The 13,492-nt window shown below is 40.4% G+C and overlaps 1 protein-coding gene across 1 annotated transcript in view; it reads left to right on the top strand.

The window, feature by feature from the left end:
• The first annotated feature begins 13,174 nt into the window (after positions 1-13,174).
• The window catches only part of MYOF (myoferlin), a 145,566-nt gene continuing 145,248 nt past the window's right edge, over positions 13,175-13,492 (top strand). The window contains exon 1 of the mRNA XM_063103471.1: positions 13,175-13,361. Coding sequence (XP_062959541.1) covers positions 13,274-13,361 — 88 coding nt within the window. The 5' untranslated portion in view covers positions 13,175-13,273. The remainder of the gene's footprint in view (positions 13,362-13,492) is intronic.

Raw genomic sequence — 13,492 nt, 5'->3', positions numbered from 1 at the left:
ACACAGACAGAATGGTGGAAATATTGATCAGCCGAACTTGCCACATCCCCCGACATTTGCTTCCTAACCATTGGATAGAAACTGCTGCAGTGAGTGACTTGTTTCTGACCTCTGGCCTAGACTCTGCTTGCCATCTCCTCCACCACCTAGTCCTACCAACCTCCTTTCCCTGTATTTTCTATTCCAGTCATCCACAGAGTTCCCGCTGTTCAAACCTGGCCCGCCCCGATCACATCTTTAGGAAGCTTTCCCTCTGTGAACTCTAACAAATGATACGGCCAACACTCACAAGCTGGTATCCAATTATACCCACCCCCAACCATTTTTCTTTTCCCCCAATTTTTTTCAATTGTTTAACAGTTGTTTCAGGGGCTGTACTTTGAAATTTTTTTGTCATCCACAGAGCCTAACCGGAGGTGACCAAAAATTTCAATCCAGTAAACTGAATAAGGCATCCATTACAGGCCTTGTCTTCTACAAGGGGTGGCAAATCCTACACGAATCCTCACATAAGATCTCACGTGGGCAGACAGGAAAAGAAAAACAGCGAAAGGAAGCACCTGTTTTCTCACCTCTGACATGAAGATGTTTGTGGGGCAGCCATGAAAGCGCTTGCTAATGAACAAAAAGCCGTACTAACGAAAGCCTGCGCCTATCTCCAATATAATACCCACCGCAAAGTCGAAAGGAGGAATCGAAAAGACGACGGTCGTGAGGTGCCCAGCCCGCTGCCAGGCCCGAAGGGAGCTCCAGGGAAAGGGACATATATTACGGCGGGCAGAGATTGAGTCCCTCGGACGCGATCTGCCCACCGACCCCGCGTCCTTTGCGGCCCGGTCCGGCCCCGGGGCTGCAGGCCCTGGTAGCCCTGGACACCTCCGCGGTCGCCTCCCTGGGGCAGCCAGCACCGGAGGCGAAGCGCAGCGCTGGCGTCCCTCGGGTCACACCCTCAGGCGAGGACGCCGCTTCCGGGAGTTTGAATCTCGCGGCTGTGGGGCGGAGCACGTCACTGCCGGCGGGGCGCACCCGCAAGGAAGGGGGGCGACACGCGCGACGGGGGCGCGGCTCCCCGATTGGCTGCGGCCTCCGGGGGGCGGGGCCTAGGAGCTTAAGAGAAGCTGCGGCCGAGGGGCGGGGCCTGGAACTATAGGCAGACAGAGGCCGGGACGGGGCCGAGGGGCGGGGCCTGGAACCTAAAATGAGACAGAGGCGGGGCGGGGCGGGAACGCGTTTTCCTGAGTCTGCCACCCAATTCTGGGCCTGAGACATTAAACTCGGTGTTTCTTAGTAAGGGGCTGCTTTGGGGTTTATCCGCTTTGGGGATGAAGCAAATTATTATTCTTAATAGCATAAACCCAGTGAAGCTGGACTGAGACCAACTCGTTCTGGATCTTTGACTTGAGCCTTTATTCTGCCAAAAGTTAGGGGCGGAACAATGGCGAGTGTAACAGGCTGGAGAGCCGGTGGGCACGCCCAGCTTGAAGGCTGAGATTGAGAACCCTAGAGGAAGCAGGGTTCCAGATTGCTGCCCTTCAGCTTGATATCAGTCGGGTCAGATCTGGGTCTTGGTTAGCTGCCGTTATTGCTAAGAGAAGAGACGCAGGAATTGTTAGGCAGGGCCCACCTTTCTCTCCTAGACCAGTCAAGATTTAAAACGGTAGATAACACAGTAGCAAAACATCCTAGGAAGGCAGTGTTCCTGACTGCCTCTTACGAGATTGTGACCTTGGGTAAATTTATTTAACTTCTCTGCGCCTCAGTCTGCTAATCTGTAAAATGATGCAAATAATATCTGTCATGGCGTGGTTATGAGGATTAAGTGAGACAATCTATGTAAAGTGTTTAGCATTTAGTAAATGCTCAAGTGACGTTAGCCATTATTAAACAAAACGCAACAAACTCACATGTTACTGAATAGAATGGGTAAGGAACCATGTAGGGAATCTTAAAAATTTTTTTAAAAACAACAAAAAAACCCAAAACAAAATGCAAGAAGACGTTTAGTATCTGCTTCCCAGGAGTTCCCATTTCTGGTGGGAAAGTGAACAGCAGACTCTTCATATCTGTTGTGTTAAGAATCAGATAGGGCTGGAGGGAGAGGGAGAGAAAGACAGGGCAAAAGATTAGTCAGGATGTGAGCATTATTCTTTGCCCAGAGTTGAGATGAGGGGCAAAATTAATTTCCATAGGGATTTACGAACATTGAGAGAGAGAGAAAGAAATCTTCCTGTTCTCCTTTGAACCAAATGGGGGAGGGGGAGGAGAGAGGGACTGTGTAGAGAGGGGCGGTACCTGAGACTGGCAGCTGGGGGTCTGGCGCCTGGGCCTGCTGGGCCAGACATTCCAACCGCACACCTGCTCTCCAGGACCTTCTTTTCTGGCCTGTAGCTCACGTTAGGAGTGGAGACCCCCGAGGAAGAGGAGCAGACAGGAGGCCATTGGCTTGGGCAGCTTGTTTAATTTTGTGATTGCTTTTGTTAGACCTGAAAAATCGATGTTTGCTCTTTACATATAGATGAGACCCTGCAAGTAATGAAGTTATGAGGAGCTGGTAGTTTCCACAAGGTCTCACAAGGTGATAGTATTTTGATGTTGACAGTTCAGTCAGGAATATTCTAGGACAGAGATTCAAAGCTCATCTTTATTCACATGAAGAGAGAAATGTAACAGCCAAGCAGAGGAGATATTTATCTCAGCAGGTGAGCTCATTTTCTTCTCAGTAGGAAGGTGTTCTTGGGAAACTAATACAGTATCCAAAGGCTGCTGAATGGATTTAGAGTCATTAAATGGAAATAGGTTGCCATAGATGAGAGAGCCTACCACCTTTGAAGGGTTTGGTCTTCCAAAGGGATGCTAATGAATGCCTAGCGCCTCACCACCAGAGACCTGCACTGTCCAGTAGAACTTTGTGAAATGATCGAGAGGTTCCCTCTGCTTTATCCAGTATGGTAGCACTCACCACATATGGCTATTGAGTGCTTGAAATGTGGCTGCTGTGATTGAGGGGCTAAATTTTAAATTTTACTTAATTTGAATTTAAAAACTGATAGTTGATTCAGTTATTTAAAAACTTTTAAGTAAGATTGGAACAACTTGGGTGTGTAAACTTATCTTTTCAACTGTAAATTTTATGAAATCTAAATATGTATCAAGTATTTCTGATGAAAATTGTGTGCCCAAATTGAGATGTATGATAGAAACATGAGATTTCAAAAAGATAGTATGAAAAAAGCAGTGTAAAATATTGCACTAATACTTGTTTATATTCTGACATGTTGATATGATAATATTTTGTATATATTGAGTAAAATAAAACATATTAAAATTGATTTCACCTAATGTGTTTTACTTGTTTTAATATGACTACTAGAAAATTCAAAATGATAAATGTGGCCCATGTTACATTACTATCTGACAGCACTGGTATACACGTAATAAAGGTTCTTTAAATGCAGGACAAGAAGGAATGAGTAAAGTAGTAAACTCTTGCCTCCTTCCAATATAATTTCCCCTCAGCAAGGATCTTTTTGAAATAATGCAGATATAATCATGTCACACATTCCCCCACACAAACACAAAACATTTTATTGACTAAGATAAAGAACAAAATCCCCAATCTGTCCTCTCAGGCCTACTAGAGACCAGTCCTACTGACCTCCTCAGCCTGGTCTCAAACCAGGGATGCTAGAAACCTGGATTCTTTGACCAGGCAGTCTTCTTCCTGCCTCAGGGCCTTTTCACAGGCCCTGTCTGTTATCTCTTTTTCTACTTTCCTTTCTGATCACCACTCAGTCCTCACTCCTCAGGGAAGGCTTCCCTGCCTCTCAGAGAAGGGAATTTCCTCTCTTTACCTTGTACTTCTTCAAAGCATTCACCACAGTTATAATGCACATTTATTGTGAGTGATTCTTTGACTGGTATCCTTTTCCCTCACTTGACTACCTTCCCCTTGAAGTTGGGGGCCATGTCTGATTTTGCCAACCAACATACCCTCAACACCTAGAAGAACCACAGTTCTTGTAATGGATAAATGAATGAATTGATCAAAGTCTCCTATGACCTAAGCTATTGTGGAGAAACAGACAAATTCTTTATTGTCCTTTCTGTTATCAATATTCTTTAACAGGCACCAGAAGCATCCTTTTAGAACCCAGCACCTTCTCAGGGTAGACCCACTGCTCTTTTCTGGATTAGAGTTCATGTTCAGCTATAAATCTGCAAATAGGGAGACACCCTCAGCACCTAACTGAGATCACAGCAGCTTTATCAACAGGTTACACATTTGAAAACCATTTCAGGGGTAGGTGTTTCTTGGGGAGATTTTCTCTGTCCGGCTGATCTCATGTAGGTGAATTCTTATTAACCAGTCAATGATAATTTCTGACTTGGTTCTCAATTTGGGTTGCATCTTATTTGGAGAGGGAAGTCCTCTGAGTACTGACTGCTCTGCCTATTTTAGTTCCTTTTGAAATTTAAATTTGTGCAGTTATTAAAACATTTTATTTAAATCCAGGGTATTAGTTCGCAACTTGATCACTGCTGCCCTCTGCTGAAAAATGCATCTCCAATAGGTCCCAGCTGCCAGTAAGGTGTGGTGTGGGAGTTAAGAGCATGGGCTCTGGATGAAGCCTGACTGCATTTAGATCCTAGCTCCACTTACTGCAAGAACTTAGGCAAGCTACTTAACCAAAGTAGGCCTCAGCTTTTTCATCTATAAAATGGGGATCATAAAATAGTACTTACTTCACAGGGTAGGGTGATGGAAGGATTAAATAAGACAAAATAAAATGCTTAAGATAGCATTTGGGACCTAGTAAGCACTCGGTAAGTGATACTTGTTAGTAACAAAGCAAATAAGGCTCTCTGAGCTGGTATCTGCCTACCTGCCTAGGCTTGACTGTTCTACATCATATATGATGTTCTACCAACATCAAATGGCTTGAGGTTCTCAATGCTCACCATGTGTATTTGTTTACCTCCATCTCACATCACATAGTCACACACACACACACACACACACACACACACACACACACACACACACACACGCCATTCCAACCATAAGACTAAGACTGTCAGCTGTCATCTCTTCCAGGGAGCCTACCATGCTTGCCTACCTCTGCTCTGTTAGATACCTATCTCCTCTGTTTATCTCTTCCTATCATGGCACTCACTACATAATGCTATAACTATCTGTGAGCTTCTCGCAGAGAAGAAATGTGTCTCATTCATCTTTGTAGTTAGCATTGTGCCTGATGCCATGTAAACTTCAATAAGTGTTTGTTGAATAAATGCATGTGTGCCTGCATGAATGGAGACTCTTAAGAATGACTGGAGGAGGGCCGGCCCGTGGCTCACTCGGGAGAGTGTGGTGCTGAGAAGAATGACTGGAGGTCCTTTGTCAAACATTTTGATGAAGAATTATTGTTTCTGTAAAAGTGAGCACAAGACTTAAAAGTATTCCCCTTTTCTCTGTTCTATTTTTTCTGTTAATTTTAGAAAACATTAATACTTTCTTAAAGAAGATCAGATTCATTCCTGTCTTATATTTAGCTTCTCCAATTGCCTTGAATAATGACAATATGATGGTGCCAAATGCTACGAAATACTTTATCTTGTCCTGCCCATGAAGATTCAGTTACTGCCAAGCACTTTTTTAAAGTAATGAAATTCAAATATACTCTATATTAAGTTATTTAAAAATAGTGTCTAACACTGTGCAAAACCCTATAATTAAACTACCCCTCAAAATAGTATTTTAGTTCTAAAAAGCATTCTAGTTATCAAAAGAAATAATTCTTAAATAGTATTTTAGCAAACAGATCTTAACAATGGACCCTCTGTGAGTGCCACTTTGAAAATTGCTTTTAGTTAATACCTAAGATTCTGCAAAACTGAAATTGGAATAAGATGTTATGAATTTATCTTCATTTCTCTTCCACTAAATCCTCTTTGCTACCCCAGTACTTTGCTTCTTACATCTAGATTTTTTGCTAAGTCTGCCCTCTCCTCTTCTAAGTATTTCTCTGTTTTCCCGCAGTGTTCCAGGGAAAGCCTAAGACTGCTTACCTAGATTAATGCATGAATTTACTTGATGAGAGAGGTGAGAAATAATGAAACAAAAATATGAGGTCTTCAGCTGAAGTGAAGCTAGAAAGGGAATTGGACTCAGAAGACAATGGGTTTGAATCTTAACTCGAGTATTTAACTTTTATGAGCATTATGTCTGTCAGTGGTAAAGATAAGCACAGGAGTCCCATCTCACAGAGTTAAAATTGTCTTCTTTTATGAGCAAGTCCTGGTCCTGGTTTTGAGCTTCCCCTGCCCTCCTGACACAGGAGAGGAAGGCCTCTGACTTTATTCTTAGCTTATTAACCACCCTTAGCCTTTTCTTATCCTTTTCCAAAGTGTCAACTGAGTTTAACAATAGCTAAATGTGCGCATATGTGGGTGAATTCAGGATGAGTGAAAGAAAGTCAAGTTCTCATTTTCCTTCTGAGAAAACAAATAGATAATGCCTAGGACTAGAAAATAAAAAAGTAGAAATAAAAGCATGTAATTTGGAGATACGGATATAAATACCAAAATAATCAGACAAAAGAGTTGAAAGTGAAGACCTTTGAGAACAAAAATGCTGTTAGGAAAATGCTGGAGGTGAGGAGAGGTGAGCTGCTAATTTTTAAGTGGTAGGGTTTCTTGATTCTTGAAAATAAATCTGAAAGAAAGTGAGCCAAAACACTGGGTACTGATCAAGCTTTATTAAAGGAAAAAAATCTGCCAGGCTGCGGTCAAAATGGAGGGCAGCACCAGGCGTGGGGGTGGGAGAGCTTCTATGGACTGTAGGGCGCCAAGGGCTGGCTGAAGCAATCAAGGAGGGGCATTGCACCCATGTGGAAGCAAAAAGAGTTTCTATTTCACAGAAGTCACGAGGCTTCTCATAAAGGGAAGTGGGGAGGGGTTAGGGCCATTTTGTGTTTGGCCTTGCCTAAAATGGCACTGGTTATGTTCACGATCTATCAAAATCCAGGTATGACTTTTATAAAATAACAACTTATCAGAAGAAATGATTCCAAATTCACAAACTTGTCCAAATAATCGAAAAAGAGAGAGCAGTACTACTCATTTTATGAAATTATCATAAACTTGATACCAAAGCCTGACAAGGATGAAATGAAGAAGGGAAATTACAGGTCAGTCTTACTCACAAACATAGATGCTAAAGTCATAAATAATATTAAATACATTAGCAATCCAAATTTAGCAAGATACAAGTATCAGATATGACAACCAGGTTGAGTTCATCCCAGGAATGCAAGATTAGTTTAACATTAGAAAATAAAAGTAATTCACCGCATTAAACTTAAAAATCATATGACCATGTCAATAAAATAAAACCATCTGATAAAATGCAACTTCATTTATTATAAAAAGTCTTAGCAAGTTAAGAGTAAGAGAACTCTTTTAATCTTAAAAGGGCTAATTATTAATATACAAATTCTTTTTTTTTTTTTTGTTTTTTTTGTTTTTAAAAGATGACCAGTAAGGGGATCTTAACCCTTGACTTGGTGTTGTGAGCACCACGCTCAGCCAGTGAGCGAACCGGCCATCCGTATATGGGATCCGAACCCGGGGCCTTGGTGTTCTCAGCACCGCACTCTCCCGAGTGAGCCACGGGCCGGCCCTTAATATACAAATTCACACACACACACACACACACACATACACAAAAAAAACCGGGGGAGTGGGGGGAAGAAGATATAACAACCACAATTACTTGAAGTTGATACGATAAGCAAACAGAGAGGACATTGGTGGCGGGGAGGGGGGGAGGGAGGAGGGGGGGAGGCAGGAGGGAGGGAGGTTTTGGTGATGGGCAACAATAATCAGCCGCAATGTATATCGACAAAATAAAATTAAAAAAAAAAATAAAGCCCTCAGAACCATTAAAAAAAAATAAAATAAAATAAAAAATAAAATGAAAAAAAAAAGGGCTAATTATGAGAAACAAGCAGTAAACATCATACTTAATAGTGAAATGCAAGGGTATTTTTTAAAAGTTCATGGAAAAATTTATATTATCTTTTAATTCTTTTTTTCCATGAACTTTTTGAAGTACCCCTGTATGGAAGTCTTTCCCTTTGAAATACAGAAAAAGGTAAAGATGCCCATCATTACCACCCCTAGTCAAGATTGTAATGAAAAGTCTAATCAACATAGTAATAAAAGGGAAAATAAAATAATTTTTGGAAAGGAAGAAACAACAGGCATTATTTGCAGATTATATAATTTAATGGTAGAAAATCCATGAGAATTTACTGCTGATTACACTCTCACCAGTAGTGTATGGGACTTCCTGTTGCTTTACATACTTGTCACACTTGGCAATGTTACATTTTTACATATCTGCCCATCTGGTGAGTATATAATAGCATCTCACTGGGTTTTATTTTGCATTTTTCTGATTAATAATGAGATTGAGTACCTCTTCATATATTTATATTTTCTAATTTGTGAAGTGCCTGTTCAAATCTTTTATCTATTTTTCTATTGAGTTCTGTGTTTTTCTTACTAATTTGCTGGAGTTGTTTATGTACTCTGAATACCAGCCCTTTGTAGGCTATGAGTTTAACATAATTGAATTTATCAATATTTCCTTTGTGATTCGTACATTCTTTTCATATTAAGAATTTTTTTCCTAACCTGAGGTCATAAAGATATTCTTCTATATTATCTTCCAGAAACTTGTTTTATTTTGCTTATTTAGATTTGTACTCCACCTGTAACTGATTATGTGTCATGTAAAGTTGGAGGTCATGTTTTTTCACATGAATAGGTAAAATGCAAATTAAAACTCCAATGATATAACACTATATACTCACCATAAGGGCAAATATGTAAAAACCTAACATTGCTAATTAGTGTGACAAGAATTTAGAGTAATGGAAAGTCTCATACGCTGCTGGTGGGATTGTAAGTAGTACAACCACTGTGGAATATGGTTTGGAATTACCTAGTAAGGGCGAAGAAATGCATGTGTACACTCTGATACAGCAATTCCACCCATAGATTAAACCCTAAATACATTCATGCCATTTGTACCAGAAAACATGGACAAGAATGTTCAGAGTAGCACTGTTTGTAAGAACCCCAAACCCTAAACAATTCAAGAGTTCATCACCAGTAGAATGGATTGATAAAATGTGGTACACTCATACAATGAAATGCCATATAACAACAAGAGGAAATGAAGGAGAGCTACATGGATGGATTTCATAATATAATGTTGAAAAAAAGAAGCCAAACACAAAAGAATCCATACTGTATGATTCCTTTTTTATAATGGTCATAATATATCAAAGAATTCATACTGTATGAATATATGAGGGTCATCAAAAAGTTAATGGAAAATGCTTATTATGAAAAAACTATGCATGGATTTCAAATTTTTTTGCATCAGAATAAACTCATACTAACTTGTTGTAGTGTGTTTGAACATGATCTAGAAAGATTAGACATCAGTTTAAACAGAGCCCCTATCGTAGCAACATGAATTCCGCTAAAACTGAAGCAAGAACAAACATCAAATTTATAGTGAAGCTTGGGTGAAAGAATGGTGAAATCACTGATGTTTTATGAAAAGTTTATGGGGACATGGAGCCAAAGAAATCAGCAGTTTACAAACTGGATAACTTGTTTTAAGAAGGGATGACACAATGTTAAAGACGAAGCCTGCAGTGGCAGACCATCCACATCAGTTTTAGAGAAAAAAATTAATCTTGTTTCTGCCTAATTAACAAGCGCTGACAATTAACAGCAGAAACAATAGCCAACACCATAGACATCTCGATTGGTTCGGCTTACACAATTCTGACTGAAAAATTACAATTGAGCAAAATTTCTGCTCAATGGAGGCCCAAACTGTTGCACCCAGATCGACTACAGACAAGAGCAGAGCTTTCAATGGAAATTTTAAACAAGTGGGATCAAGATCCTGAAGCATTTCTTCAAAGAATTGTAACAGGAGATGAAACATGGCTTTGAGATAGGAGTTGTTCAGTTTCCTTGGGCTCAGGTTACAGGACACACCTCTGGGTTTCAAGCCATTCCCCAAGGTTTCAGGCACCTCCTCTAGGTCCTCCCTGAGAGGAAAGATACTGTTGCTAGTTAGACCTGTTTTCAGCACTAACATGCGGGAAATTGAGAACTCAGAGGGCTGGTTTATGCAAATCCTGTGGCTGGGCATGTTTTGTAGAAAAGGGTTACATAACCCTTGTAGCCAAGCATGCTCAGTGTAAGGAGTTTATCCTTTGACTAACCTTCCATTAGAGGTACTAAAGGACACTGGATATTCTTGAGTATGTTCAATGCATGCAATAGAATTCGACCAATGAACGTGCTCCAAAAAGAGACCAAATGAGCATGGGCAAGACTATGTTAAGTAACAGGGAACCTCCCCCTTAATCAAATATTCATCAGACAGCATGAATATGCATTAGACAGCAAAACTATAAAAGCTGAATTCCCAGCAGAAGTGAGGGTTGTTGCTTACTTTCTTAGGGCTGTATTCGTTCTTTTGTGTTAAGCTTGCTTTCAGCAGGTGACTGCTCACTCTCTTGAGCCAGCCTGCACTCTGTACTGAGCTTCAGTGTGTATTACTTACTTCTGTGTTAAACTTGAAGTGGGCCCCACCCAGACTCTGGAGCTAGGCCACACTTTCTCTGTGAAATATGGATCTCTTATTCATTATATTAAATTAGTAATCACTTTCTACTGTGACTCTGCTCTTGAATTCTTTCCTGTGACGGAGTCAAGGACCTGGTAAGATGACGGGGTGGGTTGAGGCTGACTACTGGCCCCCTAGATCCTACCTTTGGCTTCAGCTTTACCAGTATGATCCTGAAGACAAAGAACAATCAAAGCAACGGCTACCAAGAGGTGGAAGTGGTCTAGTCAAAGCAAAAGTGAACCGATCAAGAGCAAAGGTCATGGCAATGGTTTTGGGGGGCTCAAGGCATTTTGCTTGTTGACTTCCTGGAGGTCCAAAGAATGATAACACCTGCTTATTATGAGTGTTTTGAGAAATTTAGCCAAAGCTTTAGCAGAAAAATGCCTGGGGAAGCCTCTGCAGAGAGTCCTTCTCCACCATGACAGTGCTCCTGCTCATTCCTTTCATCAAACAAGAGCAATTTTGCTAGAGTTTCGATAGGAAATCATTAAGTATCCACCTTACAGTTCTGATTTGGCTCCTTCTGACTTCTTTTTGTTTCCTAATCTTAAGAAATCCTTAAAAGGCATCCATTTTTGCTCAGTTAATAATGTAAAAATGACTGCATTGCCATGGTTACATTCCCTGGACCCTTGGCTCTTTAGGGATTGAACAAATGGCTGGTATCTTATAAAGTGTCTTGGTGGAGCTTATGTTGAGAAATAAGGTTCTATTTTTTATTTTTATCTTTTAATTCATTTTCCCACAAACTTTTTGAAGACTCCTTGTATGTATGTATATATACATATATATGAATATATGGGTATATAAAGCTCATAACATATAAAAGAATTCATATGACCACATAAAGGTCATAACCAAGCAAACCTAAACTATTTCTTTTGGTAGAAACCCAAAAAAACAAAAACTATAAAGAAAAGCAAGTAAATTATTACCATAAAAATCAGGGTAGTGGTTACCTCTGGGATTGTGGGGGAGGAAGTGGATATGACATATGTGATATCCCAGGGGCCTCTGGAATGCTGGCAATGCTTTTGGTCTTGAGCTGGAGGCTTGTTAGACTGTCAGATTTATGTTGTATGCATTTTTCTGTAAATATATTTCACAGTAACAAGGAGAAATAAAAGGCTGCCAAATAAAATAAAAATGATGTCTATATTCCACTAAAACTCTCGTGTGTCCACTATATACAATAATGTACATAGCATTGGGTAATTGGCCTTTGAGAAACTCTCTAAGAGAAAAGAATTCTTGTAGGTTAAATCATACTTTGTCAATGCACTTGAAGTGTCTGCTTACCATTGGGTCTTCTTGGTTGTATGTTCAGAAGCAAAAAAAAAAAAGCCCTGTTTCTTCACCTTAAGTTGTTTTAGGCTTTCTTCTGAAACACAATGAGAGCCTGATTTAAAGCCAACTTTCATTAATGGTAATGCTGTGAAACCACAGATAAGCATGAACTTCTGGTACGTATATGTGTAATTTACTGTGTGCTTTGTGCCAGGCCCCATGCTATGACCTTTATCTTATAACAACCTTTATCTCCATTTTACAGATGGGGAAACTGAGGAAGAGAGGGATTAAGAAATTTGCTAAAGTGATGTATCTCAACGTAGTGAAGCAGGGACTCCCGTTCAGGTCTGGCTGACTAACCCCAGGTCTCCTCTTGTGATCTTAACCACTAGGCTAGACTGCCTTCATGCATCCTCTGGGAGGGAAAGATACTATACGTGCTCAGGGGCAGTTGCAGAAACAGTAGACAGCACTTCTCCATTTTCATTGAATACCGTTAGCATCAGTTCATGCACCAGGAAAACTTAGGTACCCAGCTCTCACCTCTGGAGTATTTTTGAAGAAAATCTACAGTGAATCCTTTTTGTAAAGCAAAGGATCAGTCCCCAATACACCAATTTTGCAAACGCATATGCCCATGCCCGGATAGAGTTTACATGAAATAAACTCAGTTATTCCTTTGCCATTCAATAGAGGGCGCCTTCTAACTGCTTTTTAAAAAGCTGAATATAAGTAATTGCTGAGCGGGTGTGTTTAACAGCAAGAAAAGAAACGGCAAAAATAAAATTTAAAAAATGACTAGGTAAAGTTTTAAAACTCTGTGAAACTCAGAAAAGAATGAAAGGAATGGCAAAAAAAAAAAAAATTAATTCGGTTTCATGAATTATTACTAAAAGGCAGCCACATTTTAGTGGTTTCTTGACCTGCCCACATTTATTAGCTCAGAACCCGCTTTAGTTTCATTTGTTGCACATAATTATTTTTAGTTGAGGTTTTGTCCTTTTCACTTCCACATTTCTTGAATTCTTAAGTCGGCGCCTGCGGCGGTGCATAGAGGACGGGAGTTTGGGTATCAGTTTACGTCGCCTTCAGTAAATAAGCCGTCAGAGGTCCACCCACTTGCCTTTCCCCTTTCCTCTTCACTGGGAGCAATCCTCCCTTCACAGGGAGAGAAAATCTCTCCTGGGGTGGAGTGGCCCGGAGCTCCAGCACCCTTAAGTTCCTTCGCTGAAACTTACTTTTTGCCAATTAAGAGCCATGCTTCGAGTGATTGTGGAATCTGCCAGTAATATCCCTAAAACGAAATTTGGGAAACCGGATCCTATTGTTTCTGTTATTTTTAAGGGTAAGGAAATTTTTCTTCTTTTTCTGAAGGCCTGTTTTGGAGGGTTAGTTTCTTGGGTCACATTCTCAAAAGTCTGCACTTTTAAGAATTTTTTAGGGTGCCGATGAAGCAAAGTTATCTCCTGCTACCTG

The sequence above is a fragment of the Cynocephalus volans genome, chromosome 7, assembly GCF_027409185.1.
Source record: "Cynocephalus volans isolate mCynVol1 chromosome 7, mCynVol1.pri, whole genome shotgun sequence".
Lineage (NCBI taxonomy): Eukaryota > Metazoa > Chordata > Mammalia > Dermoptera > Cynocephalidae > Cynocephalus > Cynocephalus volans.
This window is presented reverse-complemented; position numbering and strand designations above follow the sequence as displayed.